The following is a 26,350-nucleotide window of genomic DNA, read 5'->3' as shown; positions in this document are numbered from 1 at the left end:
CTCTTTTCAGATGATGAAAGGTCAAGAACATCTACTTGCAATTCTAGCTCTCCATCCAAAAGTTGAAAAAGTGCATTTTCAAGTATTTGAAGTTCGTTTCCCCTATTTATTAATTTACACAATTTACATAACTTTTGAAACACGTAGTGATCAAAACATAAATACAGAATTCCTACCTTATCCACATTCATTCTTTTAAATGATGCCTGCAGAAGTTTGAAGTTGTGAATGTACTCATGCTCCAGCTTTGCTTGAAACTTTACTTTCTTCAAGCTAATGCACCCTGGGAACAACATGTCCATGAACTGGCAGTAAGCTGCTCCTATAACAACAGAATGCATTGACGTTAATCCAGATGCACCCAGCTAAGACCAAATGGTGTTTAATGTCATTAGCAGAAAGCATGAGCAGAAAGCAACAGTGCTGAATAAGTCCCTGCTGTAATTCAGCCTAACACTATGCACCCAAGACCTGCTTCTCCAATGTACATTGAGCAGTGACATGTCCAAGTGGTTCTTTTCCACTCAGTCTGGATCCACGATGCGCTGCCGTGCAGCATCCGAGGAATCACCTCGACTAATGCAAAGTGAAATGGATGGTCTTGGAGTCCCCATACACAGCAGGACTGTCCATACAGTGAGAAGATAACAGTGAAAATGAAAATCTCTTAATAAGCTTCCTCAATCCCCACAGTCCCCTGAATTCAAACAAGCCAGGATCATCTTTCTTCTGGCCTTTGTACCCAAATGCCAAGCAAGTCCAATACAATTATTTAAGATTATATCAAACCATGATTAAAAAAAAAAATAATTGCAATGCTCCAGCTTGTTAAAACACACTAGTCAGGTCACACCCCTCTGCAATGAACATCCTTACTGATTTTCATTTCCTGAGAAAAGCATTTAAATAAGCAGCCTTTAGCATAGTTTACCCATAGCTTTCAAAGCTGGGCTAACAGCTTTACTTCTCAGACAGCCAGGTTCCTAAATTCAACTTTGACAGCTCTCTGAACTTACAGGCAGTAGGGGTGTGTGTGTGTAACTAACCCAGAACAAAGAAGGAAGTACATGGAAAAACTTCTAACCAGCATCCTGAGGATGGCTAACAGACAGCATTTCTTGCATGCAAGGAGCTTCCTCCTAGAGCATCATGCCACTGTCATTTGCAAAACCTTTACTGTTGACACACTCAAGTGTTTAGAAATCAAGATGAAAATGTTTAAATAAATCAGAAGAAAAGGAATTCTCTTTCTTCTTAATAAGATTTTTCTACAAAATACTTTATACTCAGCAAAGATTCAGTGATGTCCACACGGTACTGCAGAGGGTGCAGCCCCTGTGCTTGAGCATCAGGGCAGGGAACTGACTGCCCGATTACCCCTGACAAGCTCAATTTCACTTCCACAAAAACCCGTTATGCTTTTAGTGCACATCAGTTTTGACAAAGAAGTGCCCAGATCTCACCTAACAGTTCAGCCCACTATTAACAATGATTTTTTTTATCACAAATATTTCTGAGTGTTCACAGAGAAACCAAAGTAACAAAGCAGACATCTGGCTTGCCCAGTTTTACAGAAGAGTCAACCACAACTTGAACTTAAAGTAATTTTTCTCCATGGGTATGTGTATATTTTGACATGACCAGCTTTATGCATGAGATGGTTCTCATTCTCTGTATCCAGTCAGCCATCACACAAAGGGTTACCGAGATCATCACTTCCCAAACAGAAGAAGAATTTAAGAGAAGAGTCCAAAAATGTTCTCTGAAATACCAACACAAATTTTGTAAAGGGACTTACCAAGATCCAGCTTTAGTGCTGAAAACCACTGACATAAAAAAAAAGAATCTGTTCATGTTGCCTAGCTTTGTGGGGAAAATGGTTATTAAAAAACCTCATTTTCCAAGGACACCTTGTGCTTAGCTGTTTGCAATGGTCTTGATATGATTAGGAATCAAAGTAAAATATTCCCTAAAGGGAGAGGTGCCTTCTGGCAAGTTACAAGCATTAGATGACAAATTTGCATCTTCTTACAGAAAACTTTATAAACACAAATATTTATTCAAAACTCATCCTTACCAAGAGAACTTGTAAATACATGACAATGGAAAAAATACATTACAGTTAAAAGCATAGATATACAGATAATGCATAGCTTGAGTACACTTATTGTTTAATTTAATGCAAAAGGATTATTATGCAATCATTTAATGTTATAAATTGAATTTGTTCCTAACTCTGTCCTTTCATCCTCCCCATACCCCAATTATAAGCTTTACTCTGATATCTAAGCAATTGCCTGGAGGCCCTAAAAATGCACTGCACAACCTTTCATCTAGATCCTTTTAGAAAACTAGAATCCCAAAGTGTTCACATGAGATTCTTCTCCTTCTGCTGGTAATGCAAATTCCTTCTGCATGCCTTTAGATAGTCTCTCTCTAGTTAGGGTATTTCCTTGTGTTCTCTCTGCTGGCAGTTGTTTCTGTACCTTTGCCAGCCAGGAGGTGGTCCTGGGTCTGCACAACACTGGAGGGCAGAAAACACTGGACTGCATCCACATGGCAGCACGGAGCTGTTCTCTGACACAACACTGGAGCGGCTGCTGGGCCGTCTCCCCAACAGGAGGATTTCATTGCACTGGCAAGTACAGTTCATTAAAATACTCCTTCCTGAAGTGCAGAGGCAACAAACAAACATGGATTGAACTAAACACAGAGCTACAAAGAGAGGAAATTCCTCCCGACTCCAAAAAGCCAGAGACCTGCCTACCACACCAACAAGAGAAAGTAAAAATATCATTACAGTCAACTGGGACTACCTGATTTTGGACATTGAGGTTATGTATGTATGTAATATTATATAGGTGTTTATTTATAATTTAAGATTTTACCCCCTAAAGCTTGTAGTTGTCAGATTACATTTAAATGGGAAACAACAGTGCAACAGAACGGGGACAGTACTGTCCTCACTGCCCATGGCTGAGATTTCCTGGAGGCAGCAGAAAGGGGAGCCCCACTTAAGTGATGTGGGACTGCAATGCCTTTACCTTTCAGCCACAGCATATCTGTGAGGTCCTCTGCATATGGGACAGCTCTTTAGGCCTATCCAATGTACTACACAACTGATGTTTCAATGCAGGTGCATGAGAAAAGAATCTTTTTAATGGAATACAAAGAAAACAACAGTAGGGATAATGACATTATGCCTTGTGACATACCTCTTGCATAATTTGCACAAACAAAAGAATTTTTATGCTACTGTGTTTTATTCAGTATTTAAAACGTTTTCTGGAAAAAAAAAAAATCAACCAAAACCCCAACAGTCCCCCCACACCCCCAAAAAAACAACTAAAAAATCCCCCAAACCTAAATCTTATCAAATGTGTAGAGGGAAGTTGAAAACACGCTGCCAGAATAGCTCTCACAATAAATCCATCTCTCTGACTGAAAAACTTTTATATGCATAAACATGCACATACACACACAAAAAAAGAAATAATTTGACATCTACTCAAATGAAAGATGAAACGTACAGCTGGTGGCACTGCAGAAGAGAGATCAATGTTAAAAACCTCTAATCCTTTATTAGCTAACAAGCAATTTAGAATCACTGGCTAAAAATCCTTTTGTGTTTTGATCTGGAATATTGATGCAGCCATTAGTTACAGAAGATATTCACAGACCAGACTCTGAAATGAGCCTGCAAACGTGGCTGTGCTGAAATCACCCCCAGCAGTTGCTATTTTTAGCCCCATTAGTGAGCGGAAAAAGCCCAGCAGCATCAGGGCTTTGCAGGTGTTTCCTGGGCATCCCAGGCTTGGGGCAGAGCAGGCAAAAAGTGGAGGGAGGGCATTGCATCCACCAGGCTGGCAAGCAGCTGCCAGAGGAGGGGAAGAGATGCCAGGGCAGAATTCAGACAAGAGAACAAACTCAGAATTGAAAAGGTGGTTATTTAAAGCTGTTAAAATTCAAGAATTTTGCCACATGCAGTGGTAAAGCAGAAAATTACTACCAAATTTATAAAAACTGAGTATCTTACAGCATTTTCAGAGTTGTAGACAATCTTTCACTAGTCCCTTACAGTAATCAATGCTGAACTAATATTAGGTTTTGTCCTGTATGTCTTCTTCCCTGCTTCTGTGTTTCTTTCCCCAGACTGTCCACGCTGACTTAGCTTGCTCTGAAGCATATGCACTCTGCATCATTAGAGATTTTCAGCTTTTCTCCTCTCCTTCACCATCTGGAGGCTGATGAATCCACAAATGCAAAGAAGTATTTTCTTTATTATCAAAAATACTTCTGCTCCTCACTATTTAAATCAAAAGGAAATTCAAGGAGGTAACAATGAAAACAAGAGAATCCTGTTTGCAACCAGTTTTTACCACTCAGTAAACTTCCTGGATTTCAGATTAGAGATCTGAAATCAAGATTAGACGCCTGGTTTTCTTTAGCATTGATGTTTATATATTTATAAATTAAAAGGAAAACTTTATTTTCAAACTAACTGCTTTTAATATACTATAGTTAGAACTTATTATACTAATAAAATATTTAGTAGGAACATTATGAATGTAAGCAGGAATAAATATATGCCAATATGTGTGTGCCCTACACAAATTAGGTCAATCCTTCAAACCTAATGTCAAAAGACTGTCCCTCACTGCTCCTCCCTGAATCCCTGCAATGTGTGGGAGCAAGATCCCAGAAAACCATATAAAACCACACCTGCCAACATGGAAAACAAAAAGCCTATGAAAAGACAGGGCCTTGCTGGGGCAGGGGTGGGGCTGATTTCTTTTCATTCTGATACCCAAACCACAGCAAACAGAGCTAAATTCTACACTAGAAATTTGGTATAAATGTTCAGTATTAGCTTTGTTCTAAAACTGCATAGAAATCAAGTTTAAACCTTTTAACCAGGTCTCAGTCTGATTTTCATACACTCAGTTTTTGAAAAATTCTATTTGGGAAAAAAGCTGACTGCACTTTTTCTGTAACAAAATTCGTTTGTTTGCTTCAATGAAATATTTAGATAATACAAAAACACATATCGAGTCATATTAGATACAAACTCCTTCAAATTATTCATTCTCTCCAAAGCTGCAACCACCTGATCATGTATTTGGAAAATGCAGGATGATTTGTGTATGAATTAGTCATCAGTACTTCAGTTCACAGTGGTTGCTCACACTGATGGAAAGCTGCACACACCCCGTATTTCTGTTGCTGCGATGACAGCAACAATCAGTGACTTGCAAGGAGCATGTGTGACTTAGTAGTTTGGTAAGAAATGGAGAGAAAAACCCACAAATGCCAGCAATCATTGTTTACAGTACAATGGGCTGGTCTTTTACCTTAGGCTTTCTAGAACTGCTTCCTCAGCAGTGATGTTTAGGTAAGCACGCAGCAGTAGGTTTTCCACTCAGGTAACAGAGCATACATTTTCATTTGGATTTCAAATATGGGTCTTCTGTTATGCAATTCAAAGCTTGTTTTAAAAACTGAGCAATGAAGCTGGTGAAGGGTCTGGAGCACAACTCGTATGAGGTGCAGTTGCTGGAGCTGGGGTTATTTAGCATGGAGAAAATGAGGCTTGTGGGGGGACCTTCTCACTGCCTACAACTACCTGAAAGGAGGCTGTAGCCAGGTGGGGGTCAGTCTCTTCTCCCATGCAACAGAACACAAGGAAACAGCCTCAAGCTGTGGCAGGGGAGGTTTAGATTGGGTATTAGAAAAAAAATTCTTCCCAAAGAGGGCTGTCAAGCATTGGAACAGGCTGCCTATGGAAGTGGTGGACTCACCATCCCTTAGAGGTATTTAAAAGTCATGTAGATGTGGCTCTTAGTGACATGGTATAGTGGTGGACTTGGCAGTTGGACTCCATGATCTTTACAGGTTTTTCCAAAATGAATCATTCTGTGTCTCCATGTCTGTGAGCATCATGTTGTGTAACATACAGCCACGTGTTTAAGAAACAGAACGCTTTATCTTGAGCGCTCCACTGGAGAGACCATGGTCTTCAAATTCCTATTTGCATTTCCAGCAGCACCTACATGACCTAGTATGTGGCCAACATTGTTTTATTTCTCCAGTTAACATGCCCTACCCCCCCACCCCCCCGCCACCTTCACCACAATTTTCAAAGTTTCAGCCCATTTCCCAGTGAATGTTCAAGACCACACCAATTTACTACCTACTTAGTTGTAGAGAAGCAAGCTTTTATGGGGCTGTGCATCAGTGAAGCCACTCTGGCTTAGCTTCAACGCTTTTCAGCAACAGTCCTGGGAGGGCACTTAAAAAGCCCTAAAAGTGATGCAGATTAGAGTGAAGCCCTGCCATCTTGCTCACAGTTGCATGAGCACAGCTGCCTCAAAGAGGGCAGGGTGAGCGCCTGCATACAGATGGGAGCTCACAAAAGCAGTGCTGCCACCACAGCAAACAGCCTAAAGGAGCTATGCACCTCCTTCCAGCCCTACCAACAGCTCCTGAGATCATGTGCACCTAAATAACATCTGCTTCCAAAAGTCCTGTTTCACACAGGTAGGGCATGGGTGTGACATAATCCAGAATATCCACGGATCATTTTAAATAATGGATATTGGAGTGAGGTTTCCCCTGTGTTAACTTGCATTCTCTTTTTCTTAAATATGTAAATCATTAAGCTGCTCATAAATTATACACAGCAGAGTTTTTAATACTTAAATTTTTGGTAATAATTTATTTTGGAATTCATTAATTTTTAAACAGGAAGATCAGAACAATTTCAGAAAACACAGTTCCCATTTAACTTAAAATAGCAGCGTAACTCATCATGCCTAAAGAAAGTACCACACAAAATCTAACAAGCTCTTTAAACCAGAGGGAAATCAAGCAACTGACTGCAAGTGAGTGCTATGAGTAATTAAATAATTACTTTTAAAAATCAAAAACCTTGTTCAAGTTCTATTCCTCCTGAATTCTTAATGAGTGACATTTAAAAAAATAAATTATTGCCTGGGAATCTCATGATACTGCTTTGCAAGCTTCCTCAGAAAGATTTGGAAATTATTTAAATCCAATCATTAACATTCATTGTATCCCTCTAATCCTAAATATCATATGGAAGACATCAGAGAGTCATTGACACTGAGTATGCTCTGTGTTGCATGACCTCAGGACAACATGCAAGTTCCTTGAAACATGCCTCGGTTACAGAGTGCAAACGGGATCAAGTCATGTTTTAATCATGTTCCCAAGTGGTGCTAGAGACCCAAGCTCTGCAAGGCTGCCAACCGGGAAAAAACCAAAACCACCAATGTGGAAACATGCTTTGGCTTCTCAGGCGCACTGGGCTGCAGAGGAATGCTGGCACCAAATCCTCCAACAGGGTCCTACAAGGCAGATTTTAGAAATAAGCATGTAGGAAGTTATAGGTTAATATAGGCAGTGAGCAAAACACACTTTTTGAGATATGGAAACACAAATCGTACACAGCTCATCTTCAGAATAAACCATGTTTGTGAGTATATTTACACAAAAATATACTGACTTTCAAAAAAAAAAAAACCAGCCCTGCTCACCATTTCTCTGTCTGGCCCATACCCTTCTTCTCCAGCCCCCTGAGCTCTCCTCTGGCATAGAGGGGAGGGGAGGGGAGGGGAGGGGAGGGGAGGGGAGGGGAGGGGAGGGGAGGGGAGGGGAGGGGAGAGGAGAGGAGAGGAGAGGAGAGGAGAGGAGAGGAGAGGAGAGGAGAGGAGAGGAGAGGAGAGGAGAGGAGAGGAGAGGAGAGGAGAGGAGAGGAGAGGAGAGGAGAGGAGAGGAGAGGAGAGGAGAGGAGAGGAGAGGAGAGGAGAGGAGAGGAGAGGAGAGGAGAGGAGAGGAGAGGAGAGGAGAGGAGAGGAGAGGAGAGGAGAGGAGAGGAGAGGAGAGGAGAGGAGAGGAGAGGAGAGGAGAGGAGAGGAGAGGAGAGGAGAGGAGAGGAGAGGAGAGGAGAGGAGAGGAGAGGAGAGGAGAGGAGAGGAGAGGAGAGGAGAGGAGAGGAGAGGAGAGGAGAGGAGAGGAGAGGAGAGGAGAGGAGAGGAGAGGAGAGGAGAGGAGAGGAGAGGAGAGGAGAGGAGAGGAGAGGAGAGGAGAGGAGAGGAGAGGAGAGGAGAGGAGAGGAGAGGAGAGGAGAGGAGAGGAGAGGAGAGGAGAGGAGAGGAGAGGAGAGGAGAGGAGAGGAGAGGAGAGGAGAGGAGAGGAGAGGAGAGGAGAGGAGAGGAGAGGAGAGGAGAGGAGAGGAGAGGAGAGGAGAGGAGAGGAGAGGAGAGGAGAGGAGAGGAGAGGAGAGGAGAGGAGAGGAGAGGAGGCTCCTTTGGAACACTGCTCAGGAGGCAGTGTGCTTCTGCCTGCTGCTGCCCAGGGTGCTGAGGCTGACGGGCCGGGCCCATGGCTGCCTGGCACAGGCACTGCCCTGCCCAGGGGCTGGGCTCGGTACTCCCTCCCTGCAAGCAGAATACCATGGACACCCTCCACAAGCCAGGAGCGATCCTCCTCCCCTGCACAAGGGACAACAGCCCACAGAGGCTGTGGTGAAGTTTTCCACCAAAGGCCGAGCCAGAGGTGACATAAAGTCAAAGGATGACATCTGCCCTGTTGTCACACTGCCTGCTCTTCTCCGACACAAGGGTGGCAGAATGATAACAAAACATATATATATATATAAAGGGACTGCATATTTCCACAGCAGGAACACTAACTTTTATGTGGGACAGAAGTCACCCCATGAGAAATTCCCTCTGGCAACACCCAGGGCATCTGTAGAGAAAGCATCACAGTCTAAAATTCGAAAATGCCAAACCACATGCTTTCTTGACAATATGGCTGTTTATTAAAAGAAAGGAAAAAACCAACCCTGCATGCAATCCTTGATCCTTGCATACAAATCCTCAAAGACAGAAGGTCTGTATACACTGGGGGCCTGACAATTTGCAAGCTTATAACTCTACTGAGAATTTTCAAATACACAAAGTGGGGAGAGTCTGTATCTCCTTAATCTCATAGAATCACAGAAGTATAGCTAAGTAAAAAAATATACCTTGCTCCAGGCCACATTTTCCTTTCTATCCATTTACCACTTCCTTGACATTATATAGCTTGTATACATGGTGTTTTTTTCTTTTTAATTCATATGCAAGCCTTCTATAATCCCCTGCCTGACTCTTATTTTGAATATACTCTCATGTAACACTCTAACAGTCATGAAAAGCCCTGCAACACATACACTTGGTATTCCTTAGAGATGAAAACCAGCCTTACTAAAGAAAATTCAGTTATAAGCTGCTTAGTCAGAATTCTTTCTAAGAAACCACTATGTATTCCTTAAAAAACAGCATGACTCCTACGAAACAACTGATGTCATACTTCATATGAAACTCCTGTTCCCCAAACCTATGAGTTTTGCACATGGGATCCTATGACATTACATCTTCTCAATTGTTCTCTATTATATTTCATTGATGTATCAAATTAAATGCTCTCTCTAAAGGGAATGCACTATGCCTTCTATTAAAACCATGGTTTATAGATTTCACATTCAAATAAAACAACTTAGCAGGAAATCAAACCCAGAGTCCAAAAACTGACAATATGACAAATATCTAAAGCAAAAAGAATGGTACTGAGATGCTTGGAGAGATTTTCTCTGTTCAGTTGTCAAAAGTAAATTACTAGAGGAGCTGCAGACTGAATTAAGACTCTCCAGGGCTGCACCCATCCATACCCTGGCTTTCTTGGCACATCACTACCACAGCAGGCATTCAGAAAGCTCAGGGGACACTGCACTTTGCTCGGCCTACTTAGCAGAGACAAAAAACACATCTAAGACTCCCAAAGAATACAAATACTTTATGACTAAGCCAACCTCTTCCTGTGCTGCTCCTCATCCTAGCAGTTCTATTCCTCCAAGTGGAAATTGAGAAACTGGGAGGAATTGAGAGGCTGGTATTGCTACAGTATGTGTATTATCAAAGCTACTTCTCCACAGCAAGGAGGTTGGATTGCTTTTCCTGTCATTGCAGCTACTGTCACATTAAGTAGATGTGTTCTGAATAAAGCCTTTAGTAAAGGCAGAATGTTACATTATTCCTTCTTGCTTAAGCTCTGAATGTCAAAAATTATTGCTAGGTTGGCTGCAAAATGTGGACACCCATGAGGTCACACAGCCAGCTGCTGAACACAAAAATATGCCATATCTAGGTTGCTCCTACCTCCTAAAAGTAACTCCTTTGAGCTTTTAATTCAGATATAACATCCCTCCTGCTTTCCCTCTCCCAGGTTTTTTAGACCCACATTTAGCTTTTTCTGGCATTTTGATTGCTCCTTATTAACAAAAATGAACAAGAACTGAATAGTCATAACACAGCATGACTAATGTTAATGCTTCTTCTAAAAAAGAAGAAGATGTCCATACAATTTTACAGTAGATTATAAAAATTCAGTTACAGCAGCTCTGCAGATCCCTGTTAATACTGTGAAGTGCTTCATAGGTGTAATGAGTTTCCCATATATTCCTTCCCTTTGAAGTCCTGGAGAAATGCTCATGTTTTATGGAAACGAGCATTAATCTGCATGAAAGCTGCCAATGGTTCAAGGGACATCAGCCAAGGAATGCCAGAATGAATGAGTTAAACTGGTCATTCTCAAACTGCAGTCCATACCATGCTTGCTTGCTGGTGCTCTGCCTGCTAGTTGGCTCATCATTTATACTACTGTTCCCTTAGTATCCCTCTTGAAATCTACACTGGAAATAGGCTAAATAAAATATATGTACTTTTAATAAATTGCTTTGAGTTTACACAGTAAACTATGTTAAATGCAGAAAGATTCCCAAACCTGCTTGTCCATCTGTCTTCAGTCCCTACACATGAGAAATGGACCGTGCAGTCTCAAATGGGAAAAACCTATTAAGACTAAGATTACTGTGCTCTAGTGTCTGCAAAAATCTATCAGTGCTTAGATTCATCAGTTCAGAGAGTAAAGTCCTCTTGAACACAGGAAGTACTGTGCTAGAATGCTTCTTTAGATAAGGAGCTACTAAAGCCCCTTCTGGATTGTAAAGCATATGAACGTAAAAACAGGAATGTGTAAGCATCAAGTTCGACTGCCAAACCAAATGGGGAAATTCAAATTAACAGCTTTCACCTGTAAAGACAATAATATAGAAGCATCAGGTAGTAATAACAATCAATACGATCCAGGAAATTCTAAAGGAAGAAAAGATTTAATTTTATACAGAATGAAGTAAGAGCTGCAATGAGATGACCCTTTTCCAGTTCTTCCCTTGAGGTGTGTCCCAAAATCCTCTCTGTAGGTCACAGAAAAAGTTGTATAAGAAGCTGTGTAATGAAATGGGACAGTGGATTTGTGACAGTTCCCATGCTTTTCCCCTCCTTGCCCCACCCAGCTGAAGTCTCTCTATCTGATCTTCTTACATAACTTTAACTCATTTTATTCTGCTTAGTCAATATTTTCTGCAATCACTTCTCCCCTGTTTTCAGAAACAGTTTTGGTGAAGTTTTTTATGTCTTACCTGTTTGTTTTTTGTTTTTTTTTTTTCTTTTGGTGTAAGCCCACACACATTTAACTTGATTAAGAACTCACTTCAAAAGCTTCCTTTCAGCTATTTATGAGCATTTAAATAGCTACATAGGAACAAGTCAATAACTTGTCTACTATGCTTCCTGTTTCAAACAATAGCAAACTTTGGGTATTTTGAGATGCAAACGTCCATTTCCTTCTATGTTTCCATCTCCTTCAGTGTGTGCATGCATGTATCTATCTGTATCTATCTATAGCTACTCCCTGTGTGAATTCTGTCTTTATATATACTGAAATAAAATACTTAGGCTAACTTCCTGACATGTAAATATAACAACAGCTAGAGATAACAGTTCAATTTCAAGTTTAATAACAGTTAAAAAAAATTTCCCATGGTCTATATCTTTAGTTGTTCAGATTATATCAATTGCTTACATTGACTTTATCCTGCACTTTTTCAACTTCATTTTTATGGTTGTTATGCAAGGCTGCAAGTATGGTACTCTACTTCTGCAGCTGAAAATTATTTTTTGAAATTTTGAAGGATAGGCTATGAGACAGTCAGCCTGAAAGGATTACTTGGATCTTTCAGGGAACATCTCTGAGACAGAAAATTTACCCAGAATGATAGTCAAAATCAAATATATAAGACCCCATTTATTCATTTTGTCTGGACCAAGAAATAGCTGAAATCTGGTCACGTAGCTCCTCTTCCATGCGCTTTGAGCACTGTCCTCATAAGATAAGATAATACCTTCATAAGATATTCCCAGCATGTTAGTTGTCTGGAAGTAGCAATCTAAGTTAGATCTCCTCCACCACAAACAAGCTCCTCCTCCACCAAACATCTTCAAATTTAAATCACAGTTGGAAATCAGAAAGAAATCTTTCCCCAGGGGCATGTATATTCACAGTGAAACATCAGCCTTTTCCTGTGTAATTTCTAGCCATCATCTAGTTACAGACCGTGTTGTTTAACACCCATCTTCTAGTTGCAACTCTGATTAACCAACATTTCTGAAGTATTCAAACTATTACCCTTTTTTCAGGGGTCACTACCAAATATACTTACAACAGTAACTCAGATTTAAAGAGAAACAGGCAGACTTTGACAAAGTTCTAAAGCCCTCACAGCAGCTAAAGCCTCATTTCCTCAAATCCATGTTTTTTATTCAGTCTTTTTCTTGTGCTTTTTTCCTGCAAGCATCAGCAGGGATTTGAGAAACCTCAGGAAGGAAACGGAGCTGGAGAATTTTGTTCATCTGGGGTGTTGGTTCTCAATTTGTCTCTTTCTCAGTTATATCCATTCTCCGTTTGAAAAGATACCAGCCCAGTGGCTTTAAAGCACTAAAACTTATCACTGTATTCCTTGCTTGCTTAGCCAACCTTTTTATTACTTCTATGTATCTCCTGCTACATTTGTCCCATTCACCTCTGCCTTTGTTATGCTTTCCCAAGGTACCTTATCTTTCCATGATTAACACAAACGCAAAAATGCTTCCTGTGCACATACATTAGTCTCTTTTTTCACAGTAACTGGTTTATGTCAAAGTTAAAAGCTATCTATTTTCAACAAATCAGACTTTTAAAGTGGTTTTAAAATAAACATTTATAGAGCATAGTGAGCTTTCTTACCTGAACAGAGTTGTTCAACTTTTGTGTAGTTTAAAGCTAATATATCATTAACCCATGCAATGATGTCATGTCTGCTCATAGTCTCCTGGGTTATAGAGGTAGAGTACACGTTGACCGCCATTCCCCAACTAGGAAAAAAAGAGAGACAAAAATATTTTTGACATTTTGGTAATTATTTTATAAATACAATGAATATATGCTTCCTGTTCAAAAGAGGGAAAGAAAACTCAAAACCATCTCTTTGTTTATTGAGAAAGGAAAGGTAATTTTTATTCTTTGATGATACGTAACCTCCTCAATGTCCTCTTGGCACCTGTGAACATATTTCTCTGGCTGTCACTGTGAACTTAAAGAACATACAAACCTATGGTACTCTTCTTCATGCCAATAAAGTAGAAAAAACACCAGAATCAGACCTAAAGATATGCAGACAGATCAGAGACCTGACATTTTGTCACATTGTGCGGCACCAATACAGTGATCTGATTTCCACCAGTTTTTTGCCACTGCAGGATGATCAGGCTCCCTAAACCAACACTTAATTTTAGATAACTTCTAAATTATGAAGTAGCTGTTCTATTACTGATTTCTTACTGGGACAGGGCCTTTTTGGATCATTAATTCAGTTCCTAATAGTCACAGAGTGAATATCAAATAATCTCTGTTATCAGTGCACCAACGTCTATCCTGAAAGCAACTGAGATTTGCACCCTCAGCTGTATGGTTGGAAAACTGCCATGAAGCCCGGTTCTTCTCAAACCTTAGGAACATTTCCTCTCAGCTTAAACCCATTTGTTCTTCTGCCAACATTATCCTCCAGCCCTAATTGCTTTTTCTTCCCCAGAGTGGATTTCCTAATGCTTTAGAGACAGCACTCAGTGTCTGCCCCAATGCCCAGGTAGTCTAGATTAAACAAATCAATGTGAGTCTCTTATATCAAGCCAGACATTCACTGACTGGTGATGCCAGCAATCCTCCTCAAACAGTTTCAAACAGTGTTCAGATAACATTTCACTGAGACCTTGGTAAATGGCACTCTGTGCTTGAAGTTTTCACAGCTACATCACCTTAGATAAATTTTTCTAGTTAGCAAAGGTCCCTCCCTGGAAGCTGGCAATTCATAGTAGCTTTTATCATCTTCCCAGGTACACAGACCAGAAACATATACTACTGAACTTTGATCCCTGTTATCCTACCCTAGTCACATCTTTCTGTTGCAAGATGTTGCAAAGAGAAAACATAAGCACGCTCAAGTTTATCTCATCAGTAGTTTCAAAGAGCAGAATCAAGTTCATGGAGAGAGTAAGTAATGTTCCTGTGAGTAATGGACTTCAGAAAATCCACTAGAAGCAATCCAAGTATGAAGTGTCTCAGAAATGACCAAAGAGTCAAAGTTGAATGATTATTCTTGGTTTGTTGGGGACTGCACACCTTCGTCTCTTGTGGCAATCTGTAGCTAACACTTATCTGTCTAGCTCTGGTGCCAGTCCTGCCACCTCAGCTTTGGACCTCAACTTTCTCAATCAGTGCAAGAGAGCAGGATCTCCTCTGTAGGATCCGAGGTCTGCATGGACTACTTCCACTGAGAATTTGCAGTGATGTAACCCTTTGAAGCCTGATAGACAATTCTGCAAGGACACGACTACAGATTAACTCCACCCATAGTTGTGTGTGCTAACTAGGTGGGGCAACCTAGGTAAAATGTGAAATGGGAAAAACCTACCAGCACAAAACGTGACTTGGTAACATGTAAGTGTATTAGCACATAACATAGAGAATAAATTTAAATACAAGATTACGAAGTTCATAATACAGGTCACTTTCTAGGAAACAAATCTCACAAACAGAAGGTTGATCAAGTTGTTCCCATCTACTGACATTAAGATGCACGACATAAAATCCTTGCATTTGCTTTATAAGGAATTAAAGAAAACAGAGAGAGAGAAAAAATTGGATTGAAAAATCCATGCTCCAGTAGTCAGGCAACCACTGCCAGAAATTCACTCAGAACCAGGCTGCCTTCCTATCCACTCTGTACAGGCAGCTCTGGAGCATGGAAGGAATCAGCCTGTGCTCCGTTCTTCCCACAGGCTCGCATGCAGCACAGCCGGTTGTGTGAACACAGCCCTGTATTCACTATAAGAGTTAGCAAAGGTCGCTCTCTTGGCATGTACTAAGTGCCTGGACTGAGCCAAGTGCTAGGAACAAAGTTTTAGAAACAGGGAGTGCCCTTTTACTCTTAAAACTACACCATAATGGCTAAGGATAAAAGCTTAGCTTCAACATCAGGATGGAAGGCACTGAGCAGGCAAACAACCCCTTTGATACTAATGGCATCTGAAGTTTGAAACACATGGGTTTTATTTTATTATTTTTTAGCCTTTTTATATAGATAAAAAACTAACAGAAAGATAGTACCACTGTCACCATTAAACTAACATGCTAAATATTGTATGTAAGATCAGTTGAAATAACAGCTTAATAATGAATTTAATATTCACTTAGAATTAATAGTGAGCTTAACAATAAACCAACAGTGCAATACAGGAGTCCACTGAATTCTACAGCAACTAAAGATATTTAGATGAGAACATCTGAAATAAAGCTACTCTGATCTGTAATTGCCACTACTTCAAGAACATTTTAATTGGCCTCTGAGGCCATGCAGAGCTCAGAAAAACCATCATCTACCACCAGTGAAAAGGGAAAGTTCACTTTGTTAAAAAGATCAAGAAAATACACACACACAGAGAAAGGATGCAGAACTTCCTTCATCACCTTTTTCCACAAAGAACTGCAAAGAGAAATACCCATCCTTCTGCAATCCACAGGGGAGCAAACAACTTCCTCTGCTGCATTGCATGGGGTGGGGAATTCTACTGCAGGAAACTGTGAGTAAATTAATAACCTTGAGTTTTACAATGCTACCCTGAAGGATACCTGTGATACAACTTATGCTACATCTGTGAATTAATTATTATGGTCTAAGGGTCAAACAAAAGTTCAGACTATTTATTAGAGATGAGTTCAAGCTATTAGAGACAAGAGCTTCAGATTTGTACACAAGTATGCAAAACAGTGTATGAGTACAGTTGCAAGCAAAAGCAAAATGAATCAGAATTGCTGTTAAAGAACTCAATAACATGCCAGTACCATTCATTCTTAAGTGTTTTGTTGACATATATGTGAATATTCCACAGCTGCTTCTCTTGAAAGAGTGCACCCTCTCTTTGCATCTCTTGTTCCCCACCCTCCTAATGGTTACGTTCTAAATAAACTCAGCTGGGAAAGGTTTCCTTTACAGTAAGCATATTCTAATTTGGTGCTCAGATACACACATATCCTGTTTGCCATACAGAGAGACCTTAACCAAAGCAAAAAGGAAGAAGAAAAAAAACCAAGCAGATGTAGGTAGTGCAGTTACCATGCTCAAAAACAGTTAAGAACCTCTGTGCTCAACATCTACAGCTGGGCTGGGATTTTCTACAGGACTGAGTTCCCAAAGTGCTGAAGCACTCTGAAAAATGTGATCCATCTTCCAAACACATTAATAAACATGTGTAAGCTGATGCAAGAGAACAGCTGGACAGGTGGAGACACACAGGCCATACTCTGAACAGCCAAGTAGCTAACAACTTGGTTTTATGTTGTAATACACTCCTCATTTCCAATAATATTATTTACACTTTCAACTTGTTAGGCTTTCACTTGTTTGCACTGTGAAACATCTGCATCATAAATTGCAATGAGGCTCACACAAGCCTGCAAACCAGTGTCTACCTGGCATCTTCAGAATTCCACAGAGGTGCCTTGTGATTCTATAGCAACTGAAGGCAGACTGAGGATAGCACATCATACGTCCCACTTCAGGAGGCACAGGGGGACATGAAAAACCTCTGGCTGTTACAGTACTGCCTATGCATAAAGGACTCTCCCTTGTTTTACTTTAAGCCTGAGGAGCGTCTTCACATATTAGTCTAGGCATTTCAGAAAAACACTTCACACATGCACAACTACACACCACAGACAAGAGTTCAGAGGATTAGACAGGTGCTGAAAATCATGTACATGCTTAAACAGTTTCCCCAGATAGAAATATACTGGCTCGGCGTGCCTGACAGTAAACATTACACCCAAAAGTCTATTAATTTTTAAGGCATTATATGAACATTGAGATATTGGGTATTTTCCACTGCTCTTGCTACAGATAACTGCAGCTGCTACAAGGTATTATCCAGCTGTTCTTAAGGACAGTTTTGCAAGAACCACATTTACTTTATTTTTCCAGTGATAAACTAACAGTTGTTGACAGCAGAAGCTGTATAACAACAAACCAGTAATAATGACAAGACTAGAAGGATTCCAGCAGTGAATCTATTTGTAGTGTAAAAACTCATCACACTTGCCACCACCCGTGAACCTGCAAGGCCTTCACATTTTTGCAGAATAGGAAAGGTTGGAAGGGACCACGGCAGTCCAACCTCCCTGCCCAAGCAGGGCCACCTAGAGCACATTACTCAGCATTGTGTCCAGATGGCTTTTGATTATCTCCAGAGAAGGAGACTTTACTTCTCTGGGGAACCTGTTTCTGTGCTCACTCACCCTCACAGTAAAGAATTTCTTCCTTGTGTTCAGGTGGAACCTCCTGTGTTCCAGTTTCTGCCGCTGCCTCTCATTTAGTACAAATATACATATTTGTATTAAATAGTAGTGCAAAGAGACAAACAGATACCAAGTTTTTAACTGCAGTGGACAGTCTGTGTGACAGTACAGAGGAACCTTCTGGAAGCTGGCACCTGATAAGATACTGCCAATAAAACAAAAGATCTCACACCAAAAATTATTAAAGCAGGAGATAACAGCAGAAAGGCTAAGATGGAGCTGAGTGAGACTGCTGCAGCTGCTGGCGAAAAGGCTTTCTAGATTAAATCTGCTGCAAAAACAAAGAAATCCCTGAAGGAAGAAACCTGCCAGATTCGGTGGATAAATCTCTGTACAAGGAAAATGCATCCTTTTGTACCATCCTGAAATGACAACTGATTTGCAGCTGGACCTTGCCTGTTTCTTTAACAGTCCCTGCACACAGCTGTAGCCACAGTCATTAGAGGCCAGTTTATGCTCAAGGTTTTCTGTACAGAAAGGAGTCCTGCAGACAGCAAATCAACACAAAAAGCTCCTGTGCAGTGCTGACAACACTGTTCTTACCCTCCCTTTTGACTTATGCTGTACTTCTGCAGCAAATACTGTGGCATCAGAGTGCTGCAACTGCAGTGATATTTGCAGCAAGCAACACAAAGGCTCTATCTAGCCAGAAACTGAATCAGAGACAAGATTAATCACAATGAGGTACTGCCACGGGGAAAGAAAAAAAAAAGAAAGAATAAAAGAACCCTGTGATTATAATACTGTGAGAAATTAATGTTTTTAAATGCTGAATGTCAAATCTCATTTGCACTGTTCCCATATCACTAAATAGCCCTGAAATGTTAAAATTTTTTTTATTTTCTGTACATCTCACTCACTTCTGAATGCCATTTTACATTTACCACACGGATCTGACTTGACCTAAAATGATTTGTGAAGTACTCTACAAAGACTAGACAAAACTGAGGCAATCCATGCACATGTTATGGCTTGAATATTGCCGGATTATCACTGAATACAGACAACAGCATATTTTCTATTGTTTTCATTGCACTACCCTGTTTAAATGCAAGTGAAATTAGAGTAATAGAGATGCACTCTGATTGGATTAGGGAATTTTTTTCTTTTAAATTAGAGGCTTCCTGCCAATGCTGGGATGTTCTGACCTACATAAATGTTTATGATAGGTCTAAAGGACTGATTCAGAAGCAAATCTGAGTACCTTCTATAAAGGCTCCTGGTAATTCTGGTTTGTGCTACATATGGCTTTAGATAACTTACCACTGCTCAAAAAAACTTATTTTCTGAGAGGCAGAAAAATACTGATTATTTTTTAGATATTCAGTTTCCTCAAATGCAAAAAACATGATCAGAAGTATTCCAATAATATGTACAACTAGAGCCAAACCCTCTGATATGGCCTAATAACTAGCAATGCATTACACTATATACTGCATAGCTTTTAGAAATAGTTAGAAATTTATTCACTAACTAGTTATTAAACTGGAATAGTTCACAAAAAATGAAAATAATATTTTCAGATTCAAGGACAATTATTTAGTGCTTTGAAGATTTCAGGGCACGTAAAGGTCGACCTGAGAAGGATAAACCACATTCACTGACTGGCATCTGCCAGTCATGTTTGCATTCACAGCTGTATTTCCATATCATAAGTAAGACTTTATTTCTCCATCTACATTCTCACTCCTGCTGCCACTAAATTGTGGCAATGAAACAGCAATGTCATGTCTCTACACTAACAAAACTCCTTTTTTTCAGGGCTCACTTTTGCCATCACAAGTACAATGCAACAGTAACATAGCACATAAGATCTTATTATGGCTGAAAGTATTTGCACGCTCTGAAAGGTTCCTTATCAATTTCTATGAGGAAACAAATGTTAATTAAAAAAAATTCTTAATAAAGGACAGAGGTACAAGAAAGGCAGGCATCAATAGCTTACACAAAATGGAAGCAATTCAGAGCCTCTGGCTACCACCATTTCCACCCAGGTACATTCACTCTGGTTAGAAATCAACCACAGCAGTGCACAGCACCCTCGAGCCACACCTTAGAGCAGATGAACAAAGCAATGGTAATGTTCTCTGCTGAACAGACAGGCACTATTTAACATGGTGTAAGGACACAAAAATTTCAGTATAAAAAGAATGTGACTACAAAGTAAGAAGGCATTTTATTAATGATGAACAACAAAAAACCTTTGAAGTAGGCTGAACGAGAGGAACCTAATAGTGGCAAGGCTGCAATACTAAAAAACTTCACTGCCTTTACTTACAGTTATTACCCTCCCCCTGCCAAGGCTTTCAACTCTAAGATCTTAGGCTTGAATCGCTGCTCTGATGCCCTGAAGTAAGATATTCAACCTGTCAAATGTTCACAATAGACGCTGGCAACTAGTCTACCTTTCACAATAGACAAGGGGATTGTGAAGGGGGAAAAAATAAAAAAGGTTGATTCAAAGGATAATAATTCTCAGACATATAATAAATTCAAGTCAATTAGAAACACCTACATTTTAGAAAAACGAAGATGTCTATGACCATTTTGTAACTGTAAAACCTCTAGAAAGCTGATATGTAAACAAACTGTTAATCTGCTGTTAAACAAAGTCTCAATTCATCCAGACATAAGCAGGAACTTCAATTCTCCTTTTTTAAATATTTTTCCCTTATGGATAATAACAGATTACCAAGCAAATATGCAGACATTGCTAAAGGATTTCCAAGAGATTAAAAACATACCATAAAGCAAGGTAACATCAGTGCTGACCACTGAAGAAAGGATGCCTTGAGAGGCAGCCCATGCAAGCAAACCTCATTTTCCAGCCTAAGCATTGAAAATAACAGGGGAACCGCTTATTATTTTGCTCCCATGAGTTGATGGATGAGCAGTTTCACTTTCAGAGAGGAGATTTCTTTAGCAAATGCAGACTTAGGGGAAAATGAAGACAGCATTGGAGGAGAGCTTGTCCCCAAATCCACTGGCCCCACATGAGCGCAGCCTGTGAACTTCCAGGAGAAACGGGGCGGACACAGCCACCCACCCAAGCAGCCACCTGCGTCTACACCAAGGAATACCTGCCCGTGATTAGGAAGGGCTAAGAACAAGCAGAAACCCTGATGAAGAGCAGCCAGCAGCGCTGGGCACTGGGGTTGCAGGGCACCGAGGCACTGTGTCAGAGGCAGGGCGCAGAGGGCAGCAGCCACGCTGCAGCCCAGCAGCAGCTCTGGCAGCCCAGCAGCAGCTCTGGCAGCCCGGCTGCTCCCGGCTCCTGCCATTTCCGCCTTTTAAGTCCAGAAAACGCTGCGGGCAGGCTCGGGAGTTTCAGCAGGGATGAGATCCAACTAGAGACAGATGAAGTCACCAAATGAATTTAGTTTTGACCTATCCGGGGTTTTGCTGCCCCCCTCCTCCTCTGTGGCGTGTATACATTCCGAGGTGAAAGGCTAAAGTAACACGCTGATTTACTCCAAGCATAACCTAATGGCAAATGAGATTTTGTAATACTATACAGCCCTCCTGACAGGGGGCCTGAGCAGCCTCCAAGCGCCTCACAAGGCTGCAGAGCCAGGCAAGAGAGGCAGTGAGTCAGCAGGAGACAGGCACTGAACATCCACGGGTTTTAGAAGAGGACAAGTCTGGGAAAAAGGGAAAACAGGAGGATTCAACAAGGGGAAATGCAATGCCTTTCTCCTAACACATAGCTGCTGTTTTCCTACAAGAAACTGCAGGACACTTTAAAAATCCTGGCTGTCCAAGACAGGCAAAACTAAGGAGCAGAGCACTCCCATGGGAAACCTCTTGTACCGGCTAAGGAGGGACTGCGGTACAGCTTTCGCACTCACAAATGATGCACTAGGATACAGAGCACAAGGATTTGGTCATGCATCAACTCTTCTCTCTCCTACATTAAAAAGCAGTGCAGATAAGCACTGATTTATGCATTGCAACATTTATTCTAACCTTAATACACACATTTGTTAGAATCACAGGATATCAGGAGTCAGAAGGCGCCCACCAAGGATCATTGAGTCAACTCTCTGTTCTTGCAGAAAATGAGGCCCTTTTCAAGTGGACTTCTAAGGCCACCTTCACGTTGAAAGTTCCCAGAGTGACACGAAGTAAAGGACAAGAAACAGCATAGCAACCACTCATGCAATCATCCCAGGACCCATGGGCAAAGGTGCCGGAGCACAGCGTGCACAACAGAGCTGCTGAGGTATTGGCCAGGCAGCCAGCTCCACTCCATCCCTGAACAAGTCATCCTGGCAGGAAGGTGACAACACTGATCAGGGGTATAAGACAACATTTATTTTAAGCCTTGAAGTTGTAAACAAGCATGTGACAACAGATGAAGCAACAGGCAACCATGCTAGCTGCTTTCACTGGTGCATCATCCTCTAAAACATGCCTGTGTATTTTTGTAATGAAAATATTAAGCTTTAGTATGGTTGCCCAGGCTTCCCACTGTTATCACAGCTCTGCTGCCATTTGGGGGGAAAGGAGAAGCACCAGGCTTCTGCTGGGAATGCAGGACCAAGATCCAGACAACACCTGTGACACAAACCAGCTGTGTCCCCTGCCAGCGCTGCCTCTGCAGACCACTGCACCAACACATTGCAGAGCTTTTTTTCTAGGCTCTGATGCCAACCTCTCTCCCTCTTCTCCCTCAACCACTGGTGAAAGCTAGACTAAAAATAATAATAATGGTAATAATAAACCTTGGAGTTCTGACATCTCCAATGTTGTTGATATAGGCCCAAATAAATACCCCTGTCATTGGCTTACTACAAACTCCCTACTCCCTACAAACCATTTCTAATATTATACAGCCTGCAAGTGTTAAGTCTAGCAGCCACAACACTTAAATTTGGTTTTCGATACCGAAGTAACTTGACCTCTTCCCTTGTTCTCATGAGTTAACACTATAACAGACAAAGAAGCACTCTTAAATTATTCTGGTGCCCAAAATACATAAATGATATATCTTAAGAATTAATCCTACCAAGTACTATCTAGAACAGGGCTGAACTTCTAAATGCAATTGCTTAACTGCTAAATTAATTTTGGAGTAACTAAAACTGGAATTCACTAATCCTTCATGAAGTAAATTGCCCTGTAGGAACATTCTAGCTCAGCCATCTGTGATTTATGTAACATATTACTCTTGCTGTGTGCCAGTAACCACAGACTGATTTTACCATTGTTGCAGTACCAACATAATTGGTGTCTACCAGCATCAAGTAAAGCTTCGCCAAAACTTCTTTTTACAACCATGTTGGTCTTTGAAGATCTGTGAAACTGCAACTTTTGGACAGATTTTAACTTTTAACTATCTAAAGGGGGAAATCCCCAAAGCTTTGTTTTCTAAATAATGTTCTTTAGAAGGTGCTTGCTGCTTTGATGTAACTGTGATTGTAGAAACTGAATTACTTACAACATTCTTTATCTCCAAGCCCCAGTAAAGCCTTGCACCTTAAGCTGAGAGAAGCATAGATGTACTGTTTAATAGGATTTGGCCTCCTTTCATGGAATATCTTGAGGTTAATTCCTAAAGTGTATTGCTTCCAGCTGGCAAACAGTGACATTACCAAGTTCAACTCTCACAATAAACAAGAAAGAAAAAAGTTTATTGCTTGAATTGCCTTCAACTAGATGTAGGTGCAGTTACTAAGGTAATCTGGGTTGCAATGTGGATATTTAGTTCCTTCAACCCTCTCAGTTTTGATGCAGGCCATCCGACAAGACAGTTCTGCACCACTCCCTGTAAAAGTACATCAAACTCGGCAGACATCTGACAGAGTTTAAGAATTGTTCTCACAGTTAAAACATTTTCTGCAGATTAAACTTATCAATAACGCTAACATTTTCTGCGTGAAAAAAAGCTACAATCCCTTAAAAGCAGAGTGAGCAATTTATCAGCTGTTAACTTCAAGACAGTCTTTGGTTGCAATGTACACAATTAATTTTATGATACAGCAAAACTATGCCTTTGCTCTGTTGTGTCTCTACAAACTTTCGATCATCCCTGGGTACTAAACTGCAAAAGTTGCTCCCAGTGATTCAGAGAATGCAATGAAATTATATGAATATGAATTAATGTACTGCTTCAGCAGCAGTATAGCTTTCACAAGAATTAAACTAGAAAACATCTGATATTGATGAAGTCATAATGAGACTGCATACATGATTTTTCTTTTCCATTTCAAACCTTTGATGACAAGGCTGATTTTATCTCCCTGGAAGTACAAAAGTAGTTTCCAGATGATGTTCCTTTCATTTTTAAACACGTGATTTTGTTATTTTGTTTTTTAAGTCACGAGCTGTTTATGTTTATTAGAGCTACAGAATAGGATCATAAACTGACTCAGGTAGGCAGGGCACTCCAGAGAGATCTGCTCCAGCCTCCCAGTCACTGCAGAAACAGCAAGAGAAGGCTGCCATTTGTCTCCGTTTCAAGTCTCTCCAAGGAGATATTCCACAGCCCCTTTGGTTAACTTCTGGGGTTTGACCATCCTGGCTGCGTGAACATTTCTCCCAATATCCAAAGTACTTTTTACTGCTGCAGCTGCTGACAGCCATTGCCTCATCCTTTCTCTTTCTGCAAAGAACCTGGCTCCATCTTCTTTACACACAGTCTCCCACTAGACAGATAAGACTGCAGTGAGATCTTCCCCTCTCCTGAACTGGCTCCTATCCAGACTGACCAAACACAGGTGACAAGCTCCAGCCCCCTGACCATCCTGGTATCCCTCTGCCACACTCACTTCAGTATGTCATTGTCTCTCTCAAAGTGGAGAGGCCAAATCCAGACACGGTATGTGAGATGTGGTCTCAGAAGCACCAGAGGGGAAGAATCACTTCCCTGGAGCCACTGGCTCCATGCCTGCCAATGCAGCCCAGCATGGGCTTGGCCTTCTTCCCTGCACGAGCACACTGCTGACTCATGCTCATCTTGTTCACCAGCACCACCAGGTCCACACTGTGTAACTCTTCAGGAACAACTGGGGGGTGTGCATAATGTGGTAGTGGAAAAAAACACCTCACCATATTAAAAATAGAGCTGCTTGAGAGACAAGGCAGTTCTACAGCACCCCTGTGGAACTCACTTGACACTTGGGAACCACAGATTAAAAACGTGCACAAGAGAGCCAAACCTCTGCAGGCAAAAATATGCAGAATAACAAAATGGTTTGGGTTGGAAGGGACCTTAAAGATCATGTAGTTCTAGCCCCTCTGCCATGGGCAGCAACACCTTCCATTAGACCAGGCTGCTCAGAGCCTGATGCAATGCGGTCCTGAACATTTCCAGAAATGGAGCATCCACAACTTCTCTGAGCAGCATGTTTCAGTGTCTCATCACACCACAGTAAAGAATTTATTCTTAATACCTAATCTAAACATATTACCAGTTTGAAGCAATTGCTCCTTGTCTTGTAGTCTTACGACTACATACCCTTGTAAAAAATTCCCCCTCCAGCTCTCTTGCAAGCCACCTTTAGATAATGGAAGGTTGTTCTAAATTCTCTCCAGAGCCTTCTCCTCTCCAGGCTGAGCAACACCAGGTGTCTCAGCCTGTCTTCATCGCAGATATATTAAAGGAAGTAAAAAATTAAAAAGATAATATTTCTTATGCCTTCTTGAATCTGATACCTAGCACAACATGAATGTGTTGACTGAAAACAGTGTATTTAGCCCCTGATTCAGAATCTACATCATGTATAACTTTGAAACATTATTATGGGCAAGCAGCGATATGGACCCCAAACAACTCAATTCAAAAAAATATAACAAACACCTTTCTGCAAGGTTTCCAACAGAATGACTAATTACAACTGAATGCTGTCCTTTTGGGAAAATGTATCCCTTCTATCCAACCAATTACCACTGCTTCCCTGTTCTCAGCACTCCTACACACCATGGTCTTTCTGTATACACAAGCTCCCGTGGGACTTTCATATCACTGGGTTATGTGTTCCACTTCCATACAAACAATTACTCATAGATTCTATAGTTATTTTAACAAGCTATGATTTGTGTAACACCAAATCCGTAAGTAAAACAAATGAGTATTCTACTTCAAATATTCCAGTGCTTCCTATTCATGATATTACTGGACCAGCTCCACAGAGATTAACCTTAAGAAGCAAAGCATAACAACTGTGTAAGATTTGCCTAAAATGAATTTTCACTCCCCCCAAATTGTTTAATACATACTGCCAGCAAGCCCTTCTGAGCATCAACACTGCATTCCAGAGTGACAGGAAAGAATTTGCATTCATGTGCATCTCTGAATAATTACAGCTGCTTGGGTAGAAAAGCTGTATGGTACTAAGGAACCCTGCTGTAGTGGGGGGAATTCACTTGAGTTGCTCCTAAAAGATAAAACTGAAGTGCACAGATCTCAGCTAAGGGTTCCACTGAGGTGTCTCTCAGGGCACCAAATTGCCAAGAAACATAATATTGAAAATTAAGCTCTGAAACAATACAATGCAAG

General features: G+C 40.9%; 1 protein-coding gene across 6 annotated transcripts in view; it reads right to left on the bottom strand.

Moving 5' to 3' along the window:
- MAPRE2 (microtubule associated protein RP/EB family member 2) overlaps positions 1-26,350 on the bottom strand; it is a 98,540-nt gene that overhangs the window by 24,749 nt on the left and 47,441 nt on the right. For 5 of the 6 annotated variants that reach the window (XM_064385659.1, XM_064385668.1, XM_064385673.1 and 2 more), the window contains 2 exons: positions 13,189-13,316; positions 177-322 (listed from right to left, as the gene is read on the bottom strand). In XM_064385659.1, the coding sequence (XP_064241729.1) occupies positions 177-322; positions 13,189-13,309 (267 nt within the window). In that variant the 5' untranslated portion in view covers positions 13,310-13,316. The remainder of the gene's footprint in view (positions 1-176; positions 323-13,188; positions 13,317-26,350) is intronic. The other variant, XM_064385681.1, reaches the window with a different exon arrangement.

Source organism: Passer domesticus, chromosome 1 (genome assembly GCF_036417665.1).
Source record: "Passer domesticus isolate bPasDom1 chromosome 1, bPasDom1.hap1, whole genome shotgun sequence".
NCBI classification, from domain to species: Eukaryota; Metazoa; Chordata; class Aves; order Passeriformes; family Passeridae; genus Passer; species Passer domesticus.
Note: the sequence above shows the minus strand (reverse complement) of the source record. Positions and strands in the feature narration are given on the sequence as shown.